Source organism: Anser anser (assembly GCF_964211835.1).
Source record: "Anser anser genome assembly, chromosome: 11".
Taxonomy (NCBI): Eukaryota; Metazoa; Chordata; class Aves; order Anseriformes; family Anatidae; genus Anser; species Anser anser.
In genome coordinates, this window is record NC_139732.1 from 10777535 (window position 1) to 10800996 (window position 23462).

The following is a 23462-nucleotide window of genomic DNA, read 5'->3' on the forward strand; positions in this document are numbered from 1 at the left end:
AGTCCCTAGGGCAGCTGGGTTTGTTTTCCATCTCCTCTTCATACAGCAGAAACACAGGAGCACAGGATCTTCCAGCACCAGAGCTCCTGGGGTTGGGGACATCCCAGTGTCACGTTTTGGAAGCGTGGACCCCAGGGATCTGATTCCCCAGCGGGCTGGGGAGGTGACACTGTCCCAATACCCTTGTGAACCCTACAGCTGCCCAAAGAGATCCAGCCCAATGGGAAATAGGGATGGGGATGTACGGGGATGGAAATAGGGATATACAAATGGGACATGGGTAAAGGTAATGAAACAAGGAGGTCGTCTTCACTAGCTTGCTGTAAGCACAAATGCGGGATAAGAGCTCCTCTTTGCCAATTAATTATAGTAATAATAATTGGTTTTGTGTCAGCTGGCAGAAATGTGAGACTTCTCCAATTTTTTCAATTAACAAAGCTATGAAAGAAAACCTCTGCGGATTAGCCAACACCCCTGGGGTTCCAGGAGCATGTGGGGGGTGCGGGAGGGCTCCTTACTGCAACGCGAGCAGAGGTGGCCACAAATACAGGTGTCCTGCTTCACAAACGAGGGAAGCATCAGCCCCTGTGGGCCATTACAGGAGGGCTGCACTCAGCTGTTCCAAGTCTGTCTAGACGTTCCCATCCTAAATCTGAGACATCTTCCAGACCCGAGCTGTGTCAGAGCAATATCCTGCAGGAAAAGTTGCTGTTCCAGTGAATCAGATTCTTCTCACCAAAAAAAGATTCCATCCGAAAATCACCAGCTGGCCCTGCCCTCCCTGCCATACTCCTTAACCACAGGAGATTCCTCTCCATCTGAGTCACAAAGCAGTGCAGACAGCCAAGGTGTTATGTGTTAACATCAGTTAGCCCCCGTAGCAGAGACAGACTCGTAGGAAAGAACAGGAATTCAAAAAAAGGCAATAAACTAGCATCTGAAAAGCACTGTTCCTGGAGCCTTTCTGCTGTCCTTTCTGATACAGATGGTCCCTGTTTCAGTAAGGTCACGTACCTGGTAAAACTGGGATCATTGCAGGACATGCAGCACTCCAGTAACAGTGTAAAATATACTTGTACATACCTGGATTTCCTTCTGCTACCAAGAGGCTCTGAACATATGTAGTGCCAACTCAGTTGTCTGCTGAATAGAAATGTGTTGGCATGAGGTGGGCTGCACAAGGACCTGTTCCTGCTCCAGCAGGAAATCTTGCTCCGTCCTCCTTTTGCCCTTCCTGCTGGAGCATACAGTGTGGATCCTGAAGCGCCATCCTGAATACACAGCCTCTTGACCCTCATGGTCTGATGGACTGTTTCTGAAATCTCTGGCTCCCAATTCTGCCTTCAGCATCCGTGTGACCTCTCGTTCCTTTCCTTTGCAGGCTGATGCCAAGATGGTCTGCGACGTCGTAAGTCGGATGGAGGACACAGAGCCCTTCTCTCCAGAGCTGCTGTCAGCTATGATGAGACTCTGGGCAGACTCCGGGATCCAGGAATGCTTCAACAGGTCCCGGGAATATCAACTTAATGACTCGGCCCAATAGTGAGTACTCCTGTTGACATGCTTTTGTGTTAAGAAGCTGCGTTTGGGCTTGTTAAAATTTTAACCAAAATGGCCCCAAAGGTGTTAGTTGCCTCCCAGCAATAGATCTGATCATGGCTGTGCTTACAGACCAGGATGTGTGATGTGTCACAGGCTGCTGCAAGGTAGGAAGGAGCAGGCAGGACTTTCATGTCCCCCTCTGGCCAGTCTGGGGTCCAGGACCCTGAGGCCAGGTGCTCAAACTGCTTCCAAACTGTTCGAGGTAGGTTTCTACAAACCAACTGAGACAGACCAACCCGTGTACGTGGCCGATGGCTTCTTCATTTGTCTGATAGATAACAGAAGGGTGTGGTGCCCTGCTTTGTATAGCAGTATAGCTCTTGGTTTTGTTTTTCTGATAGTCATCCACTGTGCTGATCGGCAGCTGGAGAACAACCATGGGTAGGGGAAGTATTTGCATTTAGGGCAGCGTTGCATTCTCGTAATACCGTCAATGGCCTCCATACCATTAGGGACCACGGCCAGATGTTTTCTTCATGGTGATTGAGTCCATGGCTTTGGTTCATCCCATTATTAAAACAGGACGTTTACCCATAAACAGCTGCTCTGGCTCTGAAGAAACACTGAGTATTCCCCCTGTTCCAGTTCAGACCTGTTCCTAATGGTAATTCTTGCAACGTGCTCGCCTCTACCTAGGCAAGGAGACAAAGCATTTCATGCCATAATTTCAGTCCCAGCAGCTGTTGCAGTCAGGCAAAAAGTCCCCCTGGCCCTGTACTGTGTCTTGGACAGTAGTCAGTAAATCGTGGTGAGGTATGAGGAACGAGCAAGCACAGAGCGATCCTTTTCCCGGTTATTCCCCAGCAGTCTGCTTTGATAGCCACAGAAATAGAGGTTTCCCAGAGTGGTGACAGAGGAATGCTCTGTCCATGCTTCTGGCTTTCGCAGTATCCCGTGTCAACAAGTTCACCAGCTGACTCATGCTCTTTGGGAGCTGCTGCGTGCTTGGATTGTCTGGCACCTCTGCTTAGACTTTTCCTGGATGTCTATCAAAACACGGACCCAAACGCCGGGGTAGCTGATGATTTTGCTCCGTGCGGTGGCCCTGATTGTCACCAGCCTGCACCAGCTCCTCCCATCCAAGCTGGCAGGGCAGTTCGGGAGCGCAGAATTATTTCTGCTCTTGCGGCGCTGCAGCAGAACGCGAGCGATGATGACACATCGCTTGGCATCGCCTGAAAACCAAATGGGAGCTCTGCAGATGTGTGGCTGGTGTCACAGCATCCTACCCAACCATTTCACACCACGAACGACTACATCTGAGTGATGATCCCAACATTATGCTGACTTTTAATCACAACTGGGTGGACATCTATGCTTAATCTATATTTCATTGCCGGTAACAGCAAAATCTGCCTTTTCTTGCCAGTTTTTTTTTTCCACAAAATAAGGATCTGATGGCAAAAGCATACCATTAGAGATATAAATTATAGAAAATGCCAGTTCTAATTGCATTACAACCTTGTGGAAAATTCTTCAATTGTTTTAGAGCCAATTACCTTGAGGAAAGTATTTTGATTTTCCTTCCATGCACTACAGCAGTTGAACATAACAAGCGTAGCCCTCCCAATATGACCAGATGCTGGGCAATTCATCAGCAAGAGCTCTGAAACCGCAAGCAGCTTCTAGGCTCTGTGCTGTGGTATTCACAATATCAACACGTAGTTGCAGCCCAGTGCAGTTATTTTCAGTGTCTAACAAAGTCTCTTGTGCTGCACTGAGATTCTCAAGCTAGTCAACGCAAAAAGAGAGGAGATAATAGGAGAAAGGATGGAAGGAGAGGAGAAATTCAGGCTTGCTGGCTGATGCACTGCTCCTGCAATCAGTCGAATCAAGGAACCATCTAGGTTGGAAAAGGCCTTCAAGATCACCAAGTCCAACCATCAGGCTGACCTGCTGGGTCCCATCACTAAACTATGTCTCTTACTTGGTTAAACGTCGACTCTATCTTTTATAATAGGGCAGATAAATGATGGATTCAGCTGTGTGAAGGAAGAATGGGAGCACACAGGCCCGTATTCCCAGGGAACTGGTGCCAGGGTGCATTGCTGTTCACCCGCCTGGATGCACCCAAGGCAGAGATCTGCCACATAAAGCTGACAAAATGGCTTTTGGCACATTTCCCATTTCTCACCGCCGGAGACCCCAGAAAAAGAAAAAAAACACCTTTCAGGGGGGTGGCAATGACACAAATCTGTTGCGGGAAGAAGAGGACCCAAACCTTTCCCTAGAAGAGCACTCCTGTTTCCTACCCACTGGCTGAGAAAACCCCAGCCTCTCCTGCCCCAGGCTGCTGGTTCTGCTGTGGCTGGACAACAATTTGTGTGCTGGCCGAGCTGAAGGTACCAAAGCCCTTCGCATCCCGTTCAGGAGCCTCTGGGGGTTCAGCCACTATGGGCACCGGGGCCTCCAGGCATCCCGCTGCACCTCCCGGCCCTGGTGCCTCGCACCAGATGGCGATGCAAGTGAGAGCTCACTTGGCACTTATTCACACCCAGTGGACACCCAGTGAAAAGAGGCATATTTCTCATTTAATCTTGCAACGCTTCGGGGTTGTTTTCTTCTGCATGAGCAAAAAAAAAAAAGATGAGACAGATTTCTTTTTTTTGTTCTTCTCTCTTGGGAAAGGACTTATCTTTATTGACACTGATACAGGCTTTAAAACACTAGCATCTACAAAATGGGTTTTCATTAGGGTTGAGAAAAATAAGTCCCAGACAAGAGCTGAATGTGGAGTTCTCCAGAGGTTGAAAACAAGTGATGGAGGTGAGCTGGGCGGCCAGCATACTGGCACCTCTCTTAGTTCGGGCTCCTCTTGGTGCTGGGCCCGGTGCTTTTGGCAGGAGGGAAGTTTGCTGCTGGGGCCAGGGATCACGGCTGCTCAGTGTGTGTCGCATAGCCCGAAGGTGGCTGGGTGACCTGCGGGCTGGTGGCAGCACAAGGGGAGCATCAGGAGCAGCTCAGGCACCTCCTCTCATCCCCAGGTGCTGCATGCCCCTGGCTATGCTGCAAGCTCTTCAGAAACATTTCTAAGGAACCACTGCTTGGGCTTTGCTCCGAGGTCAGCCCTGGCCTGGGGCATTAGCATCTGCTTTATTTAATGAAGGGACATGGGCCAGACACTGTGACTGTCCCCCGCGTCCTGCAGCTTCTGCAGTGACTGCCTCCAACGAGACGGAGCAGCCAGACGAAGCCAGCCCTGCTCTGTCACCAGGGCTCACTCCCCTGGCCAACGCAGCAGTTGTCCTGCGTTGCTGTTCCAGGGCTTTACCTTGATTTTTTTTTTTCAATGGCTCAGACAACAGGCCTTCTGCTCTGTACCCTGGGAGAGCAAGGCACAGGCTAATCAACAGCCTCCGAGAGCTAGCAGCATGGTTCTTATTAGTCTGTCGTTAATTTCTCTGAAAATAGATTTAATATTTCTTATTAGCCTAAACACAAAGTGATTAATAGCTCTTCTATCAAAGATGGGCAGGAGCACATCGCTGTCTGCTCTCCCATGCATGCTTGCCTAACAGTGTGGACTTTCCTGCAAAGTTTTACTTCTTTTAGGCTCTAAATTTAGCCTGTCTTTAGCATGGTTTTAATACTTACTGCAAAGGAAAAGTAGAAAATAGCACTTCTGCAAAGAAAAAATGAGACAGAGGAAAAGGGGAGGTTCCATAAGAGGCCTCCTGTGTCTTGTACAGCAAAAAGTAAAACAATACGGACAGCAAGAGAAGGGAAGAGAGCAAGAAGTAGCAGTGGGTTTCATCATTTTTCATTACTGCATTTTTTCATCATTCCCTAAGGCAAATTTACGGGTGGGTTGAGTTCTACATTCCTAATCTCTTGATTATGTTTTTATTCCTACTTCGTCTCCTCTTCCTTTCTTGTCTCCGTGCCTGGGAGCTAAATCTACCTCTGATCATCAAAAAGTCTGGGCATTGCTGATGCCTTTTCTTGTCCAGCCAATTTCTGTCTGTGGAAGCACATCTGTGACCCACATTTTGCTTTCAAAATCAGCAAAATGGAGGTTTCCAGCTGGTTTCCTTAATCTCCTGCTTTTATTCGGATGTAAAAACGGCCTTGTGTTTCCCGCCCTCGAGTTCCTCACTAGCCTGGTCGGTGGAGGACAGTGCAGAGGGCAGCTTGGATCTGAAGCACCCAGGGGCAGGGACCTGCCTTGAAAAGCCCCAAACCTGAGGGAACGGAGCAGACGGAGCATCCACACGAGCACCGGTTTGCCATGTGCCTATCCACACAGGCAAGATGTGTAGGCAGAGCCAGTTTGCAAGTACACATACACAAAAAAGCCAGAATCCATCTCAAGTTATTCTCCTCCTGCTTCCAAGTACATTGAAAGATCATTTGATAATGCCAGGGCTGTGAAACTACCGTGAAACTGCAAAGCATTTTAGGCCTGCGTTCAACCCATCCATCTTCACACGTCTGAGGTGTCAGGGCTGGGAAGCTCGCTGCTGCCTTTGGCTCTTGGCGCTGGGAGCGGAGGGAGGGAGAGCTGCCTCCGAGAAGGGATACAGACCTCGCTGTGCCTGGAGAGGGGGAGAGATGCAATTGTGTCTGCTGCCCTGGCACAGCTAGCTGCAGCCCTGATATCTCAGGGCTGTGCCAAAAACCAAGCCCAATCCGGACACCGCTTCAGTCGCTCCATCTCCAGGAACTGCTCTGGCAGTGCCTTGTAGAAATGTGGCACCGAACTCAGAACAAAATACCGCTGCCTTCCCCCTCACCCTGCCTCACGTGGGGCTGCTTTCTGATCTCTTTTCTTTGCAGAGGAATTGTCTTTGCGTGCTGGTATCACCTTCCGTGCCAAAGCTCATTGCATCCCACATGCCAACGCGCACTTTACCTCGCAAAAAAGAGTTAAGAAATTAGAGCCAGACGTCGTGATGTAGGGACTGCTTCTAGGCTGAGCCCCAGCAAAGCACCATCGGAACAGTTTGCCCAGAGAGGCTGTAAAATCTCCATCCTTGGCAGTGCTCACAGCTGAGCCCCCTGAGTTTCAAACTGAATTTAGCTTTGAAGTTGGCGCTGTTGAATGAGGGGACAGGCTGGCTGAAATCCAGAGGTCCGTCAAAACCAGCACTTCTGGGTTTGTCTTTTGGCCTTTTTCTCCCTCATAACCCTGTGTTTAAAAGGGAGAAAGGGGTGATCAGGGTTGCGGCTATTGCCCTGTTGCCGCAGACCCCATGAGTTGAGAGCACCGCAAGTGGTGAACCTCCCTCCAGCTCTCCAAGCTGCAGGTGGGAGGCCAAAGGCACGTCGTGTGCAGGTGTCACCGAGTCACTGGGACATCTCTGGCCGAGATGGGGCTGGAGAGTAATGCAGCTTTACTAGGGACTCTGGAGAAGAGGCTACACATGGCCAGGCAGTGGATAGCCGATCCTATTTAGCCCAGCAGCCCTAATTTAGTACTTGTGCAAGTGATACGCCCAGGCTTCATTACCCCAGGCGAGTGCTCTGTGCTTCAGGACCGTGCAGCTCTGCGAAATTGCTTTTGGCAGCAAGGTAAGCGTTCGGATCATGGGACTTGTGGGACGTGGGCATTACGCACAGCTATCAGGACACGGTCCGTTTTAATGAGCTGCAATTGTTGCTGGCTCTCTCAGACTGAAGAAAGAAAAATTATAGGTCAAGGTTTTGCATTAATATTCCCATCAGGTGCATAGATTTCATTTTCTTATCACAGCTTTTGCATTAGAATATGGTTTTCTGTCCGCCCTTCTTATTCGTGCCTGTCACTTGAGCTCATTTGTGTTTAATTGGGGGGAGTAGCGGCGTAAATGGAACAATCCAATTAATTGGGATGACTGCATTGCACTGTTTATTGAACAATCCACCTTTGTGTCTTAGAGCCCAAGCAGACAAGGAAAATACATCACGGGCAGAGATGTAGATACATTTGTCTGAATTTATGGTTTAATTTACCCCTGTAAGTAAATATGCCCACCAACTTTGAATAATGAAGTTCCCCCTGCGATAAGCAGAACAAAAGAGCTCCTAAAGGCCGGAGCTGGCTGACTGGAGTCGCCAACGTTGCGCAGTTCCCCCAAATGAGATGCAAATGGGATTTTCAGGGAGGAGCAGCTCCGCACTCTGGTGGTGCCAGGTCTGCAGTGGGGCTGGTTCTGGTAGCGAGGCCTCCGTTATCCCAGCCTGGGGGGCGAGATGGCAGCCTCGCAGAATTGAGGGCTCGGTGGAGGTCCCAGGCTTCAAGGTTTTACTCGGAAATTAAGGGATCAGGATCGTTACACGGCTACATCTGAGTGTGAGCTGGAGCAATAGCACAACGGGAAAGATGTGTTCCTGGAAAGCAGCTGGATGTTTTCCAGCATCCCAGCCTCAGTCTTCATTCATCTGGAGACCCAATTTCACCAAAATTAGGTGCAACCTCTCCCAGGGCTGCCTCTGCTGGCCCAAAGCAGGGCAGAGGCCATGTCACAGTGTTTCCAATGTGAACATTAAGCAATGCTCACCTTCCGAGCCCACCAAACTCTGCCAGGAGGCTGTGAGGAGTGGGTTTCCTCACCAGCAAACCCACCTACAAGCAGGAATACGAATTCTGCAGCCAGCTCCACTGAAAACTCAGTACCTCCTTAGCTATGGAGGCCAAAACTGGTGGCACAGCATTGTTGCTTCTCCCCTCCTAATCCACCTTTATCCCCAAAACATCTAAGACCCGTGTGAACAGACCCAGGAGACAGCCCAGACCGCGCTGCGGGCAGGAGCAGAGAAGATCTGCAGGAATTTGCTCCTTGGGGCCAGGCCTCAGCAGCACCTTCCTCCTCCATCCCATTCTCCACTGACACGCGGCGTCATAACAACACTGCATTTGGCCTGGGGCTTTGTAAAATCTCTCTTGACTAAATAAATTGCTGTTTAATGACCCGCAATACCAGTCGGGGCTGTCCCAGTGTTGGTGAAGCCCCCACCCAAAGGGGTAGGACGAGGGCAGCAGCTCACATTGGTGCTCTCGTTTGCACCAGGGGCTCTGTCAGAGCAGGAGATGGTCTGGCACTAGCAGAAAATGTCCTGGTGTCATGTTTTTGTCCCCTTCCCAAACCCGGGAACCACCCCTGTTGAAAATGATGTCAGCAAGCTCCTTTGGGTGCCGCAGCCTGGCTAAGGGGAGTTGGCAGCCGGAGTTCATTTGTGCAGAAATCAGTTCGTGGCCTGGAAAGAAAAAAAAACTAAGTTTTTTTTTAGTGAAGTTTGGGTTCTCTTGGCCTGGATAGACACCAGGACTGAGGGCAATGGCTTGTCCAGGGTACGAGGCTGCAGGAACAGAGTGGCAAACACTGAGCTCCTGCATGGCTGCTTTGCCTGGAGGAGGGGACGCTGCCAGCATTTGGAAACAACCTCTTCCCTTCCCATGGCTTGTTCGGAGAGCAGGAACAGCCAGCACCACCAGTAACCTCGCTTCGATTTCCCCCCAAAGGAAACCTGTTGAACCATAGCCTTGAACCCTGCCTAATCTGTTCCCATCGCTGACTGACAGCTCCAACAGAATCAGTTCCTTCCTTGCAAAGGGCTGTGGGTGACAGATTCGGTGCAGAAAGATTTGACTTTTTTTTGGCCAACTATTTGTGTATTTTTAGGCTGCGATGTCCTTACGAAACCAGCTGGAACTGGCAGGCTGCCACCACGGGCTGGGGTGGGTTGGGTTGGGTTTTTTTTGTGTGTATATGGTTTTTTTTTCTTTTGTTTGTTTCGCTCCGTTTGTTTTCTCACTGATACCCATCTTCTACCCCGTTTCCCCCTGGCTCTGCCTTTTGGCTGGCAGCGCTCGCCCGTCACCATGGGCTCGCACCCCCCAGCCACGCAGCAGAATGGCAGCTCCAGGGCTGCCGTGTCCCCTGCAAGCCCCCAGCACTTACCCTAAACCCTGAGATCCTCGAAATCCAGGCAGCTCCAGCCTGGTCCCCGGGGAGCCCAAATTTCCCTCTCCTTTTTCGCACCTTGCAGTTGGTACCGCGTGTGCTCAGCTCCGCTGTCACAACCCCTGCGAAGCAAAGGGCAGCGCTCGCACAGGGATGCTCTCGGGGGTCTCGGGGCCAGGTTGGGACCTGGCTGCTCCCAGCGGTGCTGCAGGTCTGTGGTGCATCAGCCAGCAAAGCTGTCAGGAGCCCGCTGCTCGCCGGGGCTCTTCTTCACATGCCCGGCGTCAGGTCTGGCACCGTCTGCTCCAGGAGGCGAGCGCAGAGGTCGTGCCCGCTTCCCGATGGATTTGCTGTTCATCTGAAATCCTTAAATGGCAAAGAATGGCAGGAACGCGGGGATTTCTTTGGAGGCAGGCTCTGGGACAGTGCAAAGCATCTTCCACGTGGGTCTGCAGACACCGGTGGCGACGCAGTGACGGGGTGGCCCCCGGCTCCTGGCCCAGAAATCGTCCTGGTTTGGAAGGAAAGGGAGATGAATGGCTCAGGAGGAGCCACGCTGACGAGCAGGACAGGGAAGGGCAGAGCAGCCCTGTTCACACGGGATGGATTTATCTCCCTTTTCCCCTCCTTCCCACTCTCACTGCCCCCAGCCTCTCCCCACACCTGGTTTTCAGCACGATGCTCCCCTCGCTGCCTGCAGCCCAAGGAGGTGCAGTGCCTCCGTCCTTCACCCCGGCCCAAATCCTGTCCCTCCGAGGGGCTGCGCCGTGCCAGGGCAGCACGAGGCACCGGGCAGAAAGCCTTTCAATCCCTGCCAGCAGCCGGGCAGCCCAGGCCCTGCGCGCACGCCCCACTAGAGCAGGGGAAGAAGCGCAGCATTGCCACGCGCAGGTGTTTAAGGTTATGAGTAAAATCCAAAACCAATCATGAGCTTAGCTTAAAAAGCCCACGTTTTTCAATATATATTAAGACAACCATTGGAAAATTGCTTTTATCTGCTGCTTCCTAAGCCCCCTGGCTTAGGCTGTAAAGCCTTTTGTCTGTGAACAGGAGGGCTGGAAAGTCCTTTTCTATTTCCTTAAGCAAATAGTCCATCTAATATCCAGCCTTGCGGGGCCAGGGCTTTAAGAGAGAACAAAAATGAAAAAAACAAAAGTAGCAAACACTGTGACGTTAGGAGCAGGCAGAGACGGGGATGCAGCACTGTGAAGGGCAGAGCAGGGTTGGGGGGCGCAGGTTCAAGCCCCTCACGGTACCCATGAGCACCAGGGCGCATTGACAATAAATACTCATATTTGTGAGTTGTTGAAGCCCATGGTGGTGAGAGCAGCGAAGGATGAAGCAAAACAAGGCAGCGTCCCTCAGCCTGGTGCAGGTGGGCAGGGGAAGAGCTCAGGAGGTTTTGGCGTCCACCTCCACGGCCAGAGAGTCCCAGCGCTCAGCAGAGGTGGTCCTGTCGGAGTCAGGATTCACCTCGTGGAGCCCCAAGCAGCGATCGTTTCACCCACTAATTGATCTAATAGCCCTAATCAGCCCTGCAGCAAACACCGCTTTATTTCTTGCTTACCCAGGCCAAGCGCTGAGCCAACTTTCAACCCGCACCGACTGACTTCCAGATGCTTTTTCGGCGGTCCCCCTGCACCGCGTTTCTTGGTGCTGCCACGCTGATGGCCACGGCTGGGGACAGGGCTCGGTGACACGCACGTGGCCGATGCCACAGGCTGTGCCAGGCTCCACTTTCCCCCAGGATTTCATTCACAGCCCCGCAGAGCTCTGCATGCCCGGCTGCTCTGTCAGCCCCCGCGGCTCTACTGAGGCAGCAGGAGCAGGGTGATGAGCATCGCCTAGATCTGGGGCTGGGTTCATGCCAGGTATGGCCTTCCTGCCTCCTCCGTCTCTTGGAGAGGTGACAAGAGCTCCCTATCTTTCTTTTTTCCCCCGAAGCCCGAGGATGCACCCGCTGATGAGACGATCATTGATCTGGGCAGGGCAGCCGCAGGCAGTCAGACACGATGCCGCTGCAGCACCAGCTCGCGTGCCGCTCTCCCATACACCAGCCCTGCCAGCCCGGCAGGCCAGATGCACTTGAGGCTGATTTTTTGACCTTTTCCCATCGCTACAGACATCCAAACCCCCAGCTCCTATTTTCCTCAACCCCTGGCAGCCTATGTCCATGCACAGACTCCAGGAAGGGCTGATGGGTTCGGTGACAACGGCACAGCTCAATGCCCAAGGAGGCTGGAGTATGGGCAGAGCAAACACCCGTCCTTGTGCCAAACCTCCCTGCGTGCACCTTCTGCACCTCCAGTACTTACAATGCATTTAAGTGTTTGAATGAACGGAGCAGGCACCTCCTCATAGGTCCCCGGGGGTCTCTTCTGGGGCTGAATGTGTTGGGAAAGGAGGGGAGAAATGCTACGGAGCCTGGCTTTTAGGCAGAGCCTTCTCCAAGCTGTTGGGAGGGGAGGGAAGAGATACAGGGGAAAAGAAAGCAGGCACAAACCGCACCGTGGAGCCGTGCCAAGGAAGTGTCAGCTCTGATTTTGGCATGGAGTCCCAGCCTCCCTCTTGCTGGGATTTATGATGCACTCTGCCTTGCTGTAACCCCTTCCCTGCTGGCTGCGCTGTCACCCAGGGCTGAGCAGCAGGTTTGCTGGGAGCACCAGTGCTGAAAAGAAAGTCAGTGCCCCAAAACCACCAGCCCAGGTCACAAAACACCCCATGAGCTGTCAACGGGACTCTGACAGCACTTCTACGGGCACAAATCGGCATTTCCCAGCCCATCAGTGTTGCACGGGGTACCCAAGGTTTTACAATAATCATCTCCAAATCCTCACTTAGGAAAATACAGGGCATGGCTTGGTCCTGAGCAGCAGCAATGTCAGTTTGAACATTTCCAGCCAAACAGTTCCATGGGCTTGCAACCCAAAACATGAGAAATAGTGAACTGGGGATGTTCTGGGCAGCGGGGCCAAATCTGCAACGTACAGGAATAGGAGAAAGTCCACAGAAACATGGGACTGACACCAGTAAGCATCTGTTGAGAGCTGGGAGTTGATAAAGGAGTCCAGGTAAAAACCTTCACTCAAATTAAAGTAATGGAATTGGCAACTTTGCATTAAAAAATCCCTTGAGGAATATCTCATTGAACAAAAAGACATTAACAAAGAAATAACACAAGTAGAGAAGCTACAAAGAAACTCATATATATATATATAAAAGGGAAAGATAAGTATTTTTGAAGGCTACAAATTTCTTCCCAGGAACTCAGCTCCTGTGTCCCACCCAGGAGAACCACCATTAGGGAAGAGCCTTCCCCCCCCCCAAAGAGCTGCACCCAAAGTCTCCACCAGGTCCCGCTGCACACGGCGGTGGCACTGCACGTCCTGAAGGTGACAGAGGGGAGCCTTCAGTGCAGGACACCCCGGGCACACCTCTGCACAACCTCTTACCACCTCGGGCTGCTCTCGGGGCAGGGTTGGCTGGATTTTCCACCTGCCTGTGCACCCAGCATTGGTGAAGCTGGGTGCTACAACTGAAGCTGAGCAGGGAAATGAGGCTCAGCCCTGCTGCCTTTATTCAGAGATCTGTGAGACCTAAGAGCATCTGCTTACAATAGTTGGTAGTAAATAGAAAATGTGCTAAATGCACAGAGGTCACCCGCACAACTTGTTTATCTTACCAAAGGCTTCTCTGACTGCAGTGCCTGGCGATCAGCACGCACCTGGGAGCTTTCTGGCCTCTTTCCCTGCTCCCTATCCCTGAGCAGAGCATGGTCTCTGCCCCGAGAGCAGCAGCACCAGCCGTGGTGCTCAGCCAGATGTGGACTGGGAGCCCCTCGGGCTGCTGTGGCTGGGCGTGAGGCTGCGGGCCCCTTCGGAGCATCTCAGCGAGCAGCTCAAGGCTGTGGTCTGCCCTGCTCGCGCCATTCATCCTGCTCTTTGTCTTCCCTTGACCCCAGAACCACGGGAGGCTGTGGGTTTTGCTTTGACCCTGCTGCCTCTGCTTCTGCCTTAATTCCCATCAGTCCAACCCTCAGCCCCAAGGCCGTGCAGCAAGACCATGAGGAAGACCCAACATGAACAAGGTGTCGGTGTGCGAAGGCAAGGCTGAGCACGAGCAACAGGGCAGAGACGTGGGGAGGAGATGACCCAGCCCCGTCCTGCAGCGTTCCGTGTGAGGACACAAAGGGCTCCTCTTGGGATTCAGGGGTTATTTTCCATTTTCACTTTGCTTTGGGAGCCGAAAGGCTCTTTATTCTGAGAAGCTTCAAACATTGATTGGATACGGCCAATCCTCCCATCAGCTGGTGCAGTGCCACCAAATAAATAACTCTTGCATGCATCTGTAATTACTGCTTAGCTTGTGTTTAAATGCAGCATCATTGATCTGCAGAACTCATCAAAACCCATACAGGAATGCATGAAATTATATTGGTTGGAGCAGCAGAGTACATGACAGCATCCATTTTCAGTTTTCTTCGTTCACCAAAAAAAATGAACAAAATAGGCATTTATGTTATCGCTTTTCAAATTCCTGACTTAAGATTTATTAATCAATTTTAACATCATTTTATGGATTGCTCTTTATGTGGGGAATATAAATTTCTACCGGCTCGACACTATCTGCCCCTACATGGGCAAAATCCCTGTTAAGAGCAGGAAAGATTCATGCTTAAATGTTATAACACTCAGTGCAGAAAGTTCTTGCGGTTGAAGCTCCTGACCGTGATTTAGGAAACCCAAACTGACTTCCAAGCGCCGCCACAAGCTTCCTGTTGTGTCCTCGGGCGAGTCATCCATCCCCTTAATACTTGTATTCCTCCCCAAGCACGTGTGATTAACAACATCCCCTGCTCTGGCAGGAGGCCGGGCGGACACATCGATCATGCCCAGTGGGAATCGCGGTCCTCCAGCGGCAGCAAGCACGGGCAGGGCGAGGGCGATGCTGTGCTGACCAGCTGTCTGCTCTAGATGCTCTCCTCCCATTCTGCAGCCAAGAGGAAGCTCAACACCAGCTTTTATGTTTCTGGCAGTGATGGCCGCGTTGTCTAGAAGGATTGCTGATGGTTTCCAGACCTCACGCTGCTCTGGGCCAGCTCCGTGCTGCCGGCGAATGTGAAGCACTCCGGGGGCAGCTCAAAGCCCTCGCACCAAGCTGACCACTCGTGGTCAGATGCCTGGCTCGCTGTGGCATTGTGGCCTGCAACCCCCTCAGTTCTGCAGCCAGGCTGTCCATACGGAGCATCCCAAGTGAATTTTGTCATGTGTACATCTTAACTTGAATGGAGGGGTCAGCCCGCTCCTGCAGGGACCTCGAGCAACCCAGTACCAGGTGGGCTGCAGGCACCTACTCCAGGGGTGGTTACGTGGATGCAAGGGGTGCTCTGAGGTTGCTCGTGCCGTAAGAGAAGGAGAGAAGTGTAGGGTCACTGCCTGGCCCGGGTGGCAGTCCTGCCTGGAGGGACCCAGCAAGCTGTTTTGACACACGGCGAGGATGAGCCTCCTAACTGCACAGCTGAGTGCTGTCTAACAGAATGAGAAACTCCATGAATTTTCCCTTACATGTCTCTGCTTCTGGATCCGGCCTGGACTGAAACCAAGATGCTGCAATCCCACGAGCCGAGCCATTCTCAGAGGAGCCTCCGGCTGACAGCCGCTGAGAAGTACCAGAGAGCCCATTTGCATAGCATGGATTTCACATGCCCAAGAGACCCACGTACGTCTGGGATAACGAAGACATCTTCGGTGCACAGCCAGGGGTAAACTGCCCGGCTTTTGTCCTTGCTGGCTGTGGGTCACACCTGTCCACGGCAGAGCACTGGCTGCTTTTGGTACCCGCAGTTTCTGGCAGGGATGCTTCCATGGGGTGTGAAAGGAGGAGTCCCTATAGCTTGCTAACAGGCCAGGAAAACAGACAGATGAGATCCAGTGGCATGGTTCCCACTCTTATCACCAGAACCCAGCTTCCTCAGGCGCACGGCGAGTGTTTCAGTGAGGTCCCTGACCACAGTCAGCTTCGGACAGAGAAACCTGCCCCACTCTGCATAGCCATGCCATCGCCCGGCTGTGGACATCCTCTGTCCACTCGATACAGGAGCTCAGATCTCATTAACTAATGCTTCCCTTTGTCATATTAGACCTAAATCCCTCACCAGGGCCATCCCTGCAACAGACAGACACTATGAGAACAGAACAGCTCAATTTTATTCTATTTTTTTCTGCTTAGAAATGAAGATGTTAATGCTGCATTCCCTACTGCCACAAGTGTTTGTATGGATGTCCCAGACCTTCCTTCACACCCCGATGAATCTCTCTGGTCGGTGGCTGATCAAACGGGGAACGTCTGCAGGCCTGGTTTCATGTGTGGTCCCAGCTGTTTGCTTTCCAGGGTTGGAGTAATTAGCTTGTGAGATTGCCCAGGGGCAATGAAGTGAGCTGCAGCGTGATGTGACGAGGGTGGTGGGGAGCGAGCCTTTGTGACCTTGTGCATTTGCTCATCCGAAGACCTGGGTTTGTTTGTGTCCCCCTGTGTCTGGGCACAGGGGCTTTGGTCTTCTGACTGGGGCTCCAGATCAGCACAAGCCCTTCATTATCCCAAACTCCCCTTCCTTTTCTCTTCTTTCTTCCTTTTTATTTCTTTTCTTCCCTTTTTATTTTACAGTATAGAAAGCCATCAGCTCCAGCCTCAGTAGGTTTATAACAGCAGTCACTGGAGCAAAAGAAAGCATCAAACCCTATTGCTTAAAGATGTAGGCATAAATCCTGCTCATGCCCAGGGTGCCAAATCCCACCACGCTTCATCCCCGCTCCAGCTCAACTCTTTTCCTGCCGAGCTGGCCACAAGAAATAAGTGGAGGCTTGCATGAAGGAAAAGGGAGGCTGGAGCCTTTTGGGGCTTCTGCTGATGCCTGGCCAGCACCCGTGTCTGTGCTGGCGTGCGAGGCCACCGGGACAGCAAGGGCCCCCGGAGAACTTGCGCAGCCGGAGCCGTGCGTCATCCCGGCATGCCAGGATTTACGTAGCCCCGCTGGAAAGGTCCACCCGGCCCCCGGACAAATCCTTCGCTTATGAAAACAAACGCGAGGGTGTCCAGTGGTCAGCGGCTCTGCGCTAAACAATGATTTCAATCACAGAGGCTTTATCTAAACAGCGATAATGCCGAGATGAGTAAGCTTCTCGGAGGAATTGAACCACTGCTAGCAAACCGTGCCCGTGCAGCAGCTCCAAGAGGGCAGCTGCTAAACTATCTCGATCTTCAAGTAACAGCATCGTATTAAGGGACTGCAAAGCAGACGGTTACATGTAGATAAGGCAGTTGTGGCTCCCTCCTCTTCCCATCTCGGATAGGATTTAGGAGATCAGGAACTCCCCGTCCTGGTGTGATAAAAGGTTCAGAAGTGCTTCCATGCAGGAATGTCTCAGCAGAAGGGGCCTCTCCTGGCCGGAGCAGGGATGCTCTATAGGGGATGTGTGGAGGTCTAGGGAGAAGCAGGTGGAGAACGGGGAGGAGGCAGAGGACAGCTGTTCCCATACAGGCATTAACAATGTTAAAATCTGACATAGCAGTTTAAAAAGACAAGAAAGTGGCAGTTTTTCACACACAGGGTAGCTGAGCTGTGAAATTCCTTGTTGCAGATGTGGCTGTTAGAAGTTTACATTGCTTTTTAAAGTGCCTAGAGAAATTTCTGGAAGAAAAACCATTGATGGCTAATAAGTATGAAGATATCACCCTTCTCTTTGAAACTCCATTATCCATAAAGGATTGGAGTCTGGAAAATGAGTCTGATTATGGCATACTTGCCCTGTATTTGTACTCAGCTCTCAACATCTGCTCTTAGACACTGGTTAAGCTAGGTGGGTCTTTGATCTGATCCAGACACATGGCTTTTCTCTTTTGAAAGGGCTCCAGTACATTAAAAAAAAAAAAAAAAAAGTCTTTATCATCCCTCCTTACATACCTTTCAATTTTCAAATTTCATTGCAGAAAGATGAGCCCACATCTGCTTTCCCAGGGCTGCTCCTAAAACATCTCTGACACAGCACTAGGTTGCTTACGTTGGCTTTTCCTCCAACGCCCGCCACCCCCCCAGCCAGAGCTCTCTGAGCATGAACTCAAACCATACCTGTGTCCTTTTTTTCCAGCAGTAACAAGACCTTGCTGTTTTGCTGGCCAATTGCTGTATTGCTGGCCAAACCATCACTGGTGAGCAAAGCCAGCCAGCAGCTCACCCTGGGGACCAGGAGCTCTGACTCCCTTTATGTCCTGAAAAGCCTTTGTTATACAGTTGCTATTTAGTGACACTGCTCATCCACATGCGATGCTAAAAATTGTGCTGGATCCAGTCATGCTTTGGAAAACTGAAAGTCTAACTAGGACAGCTAAGCTCCAACCTGCTTTTGTTCACTCCTCCTGTCTATCATTAGTTTAATATCAACTTGCCAAGCTGAACTTGATGTACAAGCTCTATACAGTCGCCTGCACGATTCCTTTCCCCCTTTTGTGGATTCATCCTCACACCTGCAGCCAGCAAGGTCTGAACAAACAGCCTGCGATCCAGACCAGCAGCAGGGTTCCACTTCTATGCAGGTTAAAAAAATGCATTGCAACACAGCATCCCTTCTGTCAAGATTTGGCAGCATCCTTTCACAGCAGGGAACATCCTCCTTATTTCCCGAGGGAAAGTAATGAGATCCCAGCACCATCCAGCAGAGCTCATGCAGTAAAACGACCCCAGTGTGTGGTCCTGGTGACCATCACTGCTGCTGTTAGCAGCCAGCAAACAGCTCAGCTCCCATTTGTGGTACATTGGCTATCTGCTAACAGGCCTGAAAGCGTGTGGCTAGCCACATCCCTCACCTGGCACCCACATGTTGTGCTGGAGGAAGGCAGCCTAACACCTCACAGCCTTCTCTTTGCTGTGCATCCATGGGCCACAGCAGTGATGGCCACAACATTTTCATTTTGTGGCTGAAGCTGCCTGGACGTTCCCATGCAGCAAGCAGTCACCAGAAGTGCCGTGGCGCTGGTTGGATTTGGGGATGGGTGTCTGGGGAATATCTTGTGTTGGTACCTTGTCTGGTTGGACATAAGATGACTTCTACTCAGAAGCAGTGGCAGGACAGCAGAGCCTGCCACATAGGGAAGGGAACTTTCTAGTTAAGGAAGAAATTCTTCACAACGAGGGTGGTGAGGCACTGCAACAAGCTTCCCAGTGAGATTGTGGATGCCCCAAGCCTGGAAGTGTTTGAGGCCAGGTTGGATGAAGCTTTGGGCAACCTGGTTTAGTGGAAGGCATCAGTGCCTGAGTGTTGGAACTAGGTGATGTTTAAAGTTCCTTCTGACCCAAACTTTGCACTGATTCTATGATGTAATTCACGTGATTCCAACGGAGGTGGGACTGGCAGAGCAGGGAATGCAGCCAGAAGCACAAAATGCATTGCCCAAAGTCCGGGAGAGAATTCCCAAACCTCCCTTCTCTGTGCCTCCTGCCCTCTTAGCTGAATTACTTATCCTCTACAGTCCCTTCCTCCTGCCTGCCTGTGCTGGCGAGCAACCTGTAGTGAGTTCTTGCTTTCGTAGAGAGGATAGTAAGGGATTCCTTCTTTCCTAGGCTATCCTACTACTTCAGTCAGTGATGGAATTGTTCTTGGCAGTCATTGGTCATAGTCAATATAGGTTCACTAGTCCTGTGTATCTAACATAATTTTCTTTTATGACAAGGTTACCCACCTAGTTGACCAAGGGAAGCCAGTTTTGGGTTTCAGCAAAGCTTTTGATACTGCTTCTCATGGTACCCTTCTGGACAAAAGGTCCAGCATACAGCTAGACAAGTACACAATACGATGGGTGAACAACTGGTTGGTGGGGCTGGCTCAGAGGGTTCTAGTAAATAGGGTTTCATCAGTAACTAGTCACTAGTGGGGTTCCCCAGATCTCCATTTTAGGGCCACTTAGGCCCTAAATCCATTTTAGGGATTAATTCTCTTTAATGTTTCTATAAATGACTTGGCTGTAGGACTAGAATGTGTTTTGAGTAAGTTTGCAGATGATTCTAGATTGGGAGGAGCTGTTGACTCCCTTGAGGGTAGAGAGGCCTCGAAGAGAGATCTTGACAAATTAGACAGCTGGGCCATCACCGACAATATGAAGTTTAATAAGGGCAAATGCCAGATTCTGCACCTGGGAAGGGGTAGCCCTGGCTGTATGTACAGACTGGGGGGTGAGAACCTGAAGAGCAGCCTCGTGGAAAGGGATCTGGGGGATCTGGTTGCCAGCAAGTGGAATGTGAGCCAGCAGTGGGCCCTGGCAGCCAGGAGGGCCAAACATGTCCCCGGGTGCCTCAGGCCCGGCATGGCTGGCCGGCAAAGGGAAGGGATTGTCCTGCTCTGCTCTGCCTGCTGCGGCCTCGCCTCGAACACTGTGTAGTTTGGGGTGAAACAATAAAGAAGGACATGAAACTATTAGAGAGTGTCCAAAGGAGGGCTACAAAGACAGTGAAGTGTGTAGAGGGCAAGATTTATGAGGAGTGGCTGGGGTCCCTTGGTTTGCTCAGCCCAGAGCAGAGCAGGCCGAGGGGAGGCCTCATGGCGGCCTGCAGCTCCCTCACGAGGGGAGCGGAGGGGCAGGAGCTGAGCTCTGCTCTCTGGGGACAGCGACAGGACCCGAGGGAACGGCATGGAGCTGGGACAGGGGAGGGTCAGGCTGGGTGTCAGGGAAAGGTTCTGCACTGGGAGGGTGGTCACGCACTGGGACAGGCTCCCCAGGGCAGCGGTCACAGCACCGAGCCTGCTGGAGTTCAAGAAGCTTTTGGACAGCACTCTCAGGCATATGGTCTGATTTTGGGGCGGTCCTGTGTGGAGCCAGGAGTTGGACACAGTCCTCGTGGGTCCCTTCCAACTCAGGATATTCAGTGATTCTATGACAGCGCACTCTGTGCACGTGTGCGAGCGCTGTGTTTCCTACGCCTAGGTGCTATTGATTTCTGAAGGGACACAATACAACTGCCTGGCTACGTTTCAAGCATTTCATAACTGATGATTATTTAAGACGTGTTACATCACCGCTGTGTGTGCTGGAGGAGCACTGGGCTCTGAGAGTGGACTGTGGGGTTTTCTTTCCCTTGCTCTAAAATAATATAGGCAATATGGCTGGGCACGGTGTCTGCAGGAAAAACACCGTGGTGCCACAACCTTGGGGTGTTTGCCCAGAGCCAGCTGGTCTGGGCAGCCGTACTGTCGTATCACACCTTCTGGAAGCAGCACCCACACATTTTTTCTCTCCTGGTAGAAGATACTATGAGTTTACTACACTGACATTCTCCAAGCCCAGTGATTTTCCTCTGTCTCCTTCCTCTGCAGCTACTAAATATTAAATGGTTTAATGCTAAATATATATTGAGCTATTGGTTCATTGTCAAATGAAAGGAAGAAGTTAGGGTACAAGCTAATGTCAGAAGCAGACAGCAGACATTTGAAATGCCCTTTTCCATCCATGAGCTGTGAAGGAGCTCAGTGCAACCAGCCTGGGTGGAGACGTCTCCACAATAGCATCTGGAGTGAGATGAGATGAATCCTGCTCATGACAACCTTGATTAAAAAGTCAGAAATTGCCAGCAGCTACCATGCCATCATGTTGGAGCTAACCCTCAAGCACCTCTGTACAAGGAGTAGAAAATAACCCAGCAGTGACTCAGCTGCTTCTGCTGACAAATGGTGCTCTGATTTCCCAATCGAATGCAACCCAAGCCAGTGCAGCAATGCTGGAGTATCCCACACGTGCCTTTCATTCAGGGAGGAGACATGGACAGAGGCCAGGACTAGGACCACAAAAGAATATCTGAGAAGATGCCACTGCCTGTAGGCTTGCTTTCTTGCCTTCCCACCCCTCTGTCCCCAGATCTGTCCCAGACCAGCACACGAGCTGGGGCTGCCCTTTCACCATGGCTTGGTGAGCACTGAAGACGTGGGCGTAGAGCTGCATTAGCACCTTGGGTGCACGTAGTGCCTGGGGCACAGCGATCTGGATGCTGCTGGCAACAAGATTGCCAAGATGCTGCCTTCGGGGTAACCAAAGCAAATGAACTATTTTATTGCCATTAAGCTCAACCCATGTGAATGTACACATCTGTGTAAGCTATGCCACAGGTATCCAGCTTTGACCACAGCCAGGGACCTCTGCTACACTTCATTGCAAATACCAGCCTGCAGAGCCTTTGGCACAGACGCAGACCCAGGAGGAGTTTCCATGGTGGCAGGGTGCCTGGGGAAGGGTCCCCATCCACGCCGTGCACGTAGGCCGTCACCACTCTGTTCCCAGAGGTAACTCCCACAACAGCCCTTCCTACACACAGCGTCTCTGGCATCAGCAGTGCTGCTACCACATGCCGTTAGAAACTATATTTACTCCTGATTTTCAACATTACCATGTGAGGAGACTCAATATCAGCTAGTCCTTACAGAGTGTCTGCCTTTCATAGCCTCACACCGATCTGTTCCTCTCCCTGTCTTTGGGAAATGCCAGTTCTTGTGCATTTTGCTTTTGGCAGCGTAATGTGGTTGGGCTTCACGTCCCTGAGCCTGATAAACCGAGTGACTCAGAAACCTGCAATCTGCTTCAAAACAAAGCATTTAAGATAAAAGATATAAGCAGTAATGGAGCTGCTCAGCTCAGGAGCGTAAATGCTAGAGGGTTACTTATGTACTCAAAAACCTCCTAACCTTTCTTCAGCTTTTTTTTTAACCCCTGCAAGCCCTGGGCAACACAGCCAGCAAGTAAGAGCCGATGTGTCATTTCAGATACGCTTCCACTCCAGTTTGCAAAACCCCCGAGCCTGGGAGCAGAAGATGCTCTGGTGCCAGCACAAAGCAACAGGGATGACGTAGAGTGGGGAGAGCTGAGCGCTCGCTCCCCAGCCTCCGAAGTGCTCTTATTTCTGCTAGTTAAACAGATGCCGGCTTCTGAGGGGATTATGTGTCATCGAGCCAGTTGGCTGCGACAACTAATTGTCTCCAGCAACAGTTTGGCCTTTAGATTTGCAGTTCAAAGGGTGTACCGGGAGTGCTGCCATCCAACGCCATGTGCAGCAATTTGTCCCCACCTGGACTTCCCCCTTCCCGAGCAGGTGGCACCTCGAACACGCTGCACCCTCAGCTCGCACCAGCAGGCCAGCAGGTCCTGCCAAGCAGCGCGGGCAGGAGCCCTGGTGCTCCTTTGAAGCCTTGGAGATGCCTCCAGCAGGAACAGGAGATACCCTCAGGCAACAAGAAGGAGCTAAAATCAGCTCAGCAGTTAAGCAGCAGCCTGCCTGAGCCTCCCGTTCCTGCAGCTGGGTGTTAGCATGGTGGCTGTGCAGTGGCACGCTCCTTCGGCAGGGCTTTTGGCAGAGCTGGGAAACACAGGGCTCACGCTGATGGAGCCCAGCTCAGCTGTGGTCAAGTCTGAGGGAAAAAATCTGCTGCAGACGGGGGAGATTCCTGGTGGGAGCAGCCAGGAGAGTAAACAGTTTTGGAATGCAGCCTCAAAAACGGCACTGAAAATGTTATATACCCTCATATAAACTGACGGCTGACCCTCACAGGACTACCAGGACAGATGAAAAGCAGACCCAGGAAATTGAAATAATTTCAGGTATTGAAAAACACAGAAAGGATGGTGGAAAAGACTAGAAATGAGGAAAGAGATAGAGAGGAGAGAAGTTAATAGGAAAGGCAAAGGATGTGTGGCGAAGCTCGGATCGGAGCTGGGGTCTCTGAGTGACCCCAAGCCACCAGACTCATGGCACTCATCTCACCAAAGCCAGGGGAGGCTGAGTGCTGGGGATGTTGAGTTGTCCTCCATCACAGCACCAGTTCAGCACTGGGAAGCAGCGCCCTGACAGCTTACAGCATCGCTGCTGCTCGCAGGACAGATGCCAGAGACCCTCCCAGCCCAGCTTCCTATGGAGATATCCCGGTCTGGGAGTGGGAGCTGGACACT

The 23462-nt window shown here is 51.5% G+C and overlaps 1 protein-coding gene across 2 annotated transcripts in view; it reads left to right on the plus strand.

Annotated features, from left to right (window-relative positions):
• The window catches only part of GNAO1 (G protein subunit alpha o1), a 138660-nt gene that overhangs the window by 88008 nt on the left and 27190 nt on the right, over positions 1 to 23462 (plus strand). For both annotated transcript variants that reach the window (XM_083851874.1, XM_083851875.1), the window contains exon 4: positions 1382 to 1542. In XM_083851874.1, coding sequence (XP_083708000.1) covers positions 1382 to 1542 — 161 coding nt within the window. The remainder of the gene's footprint in view (positions 1 to 1381; positions 1543 to 23462) is intronic.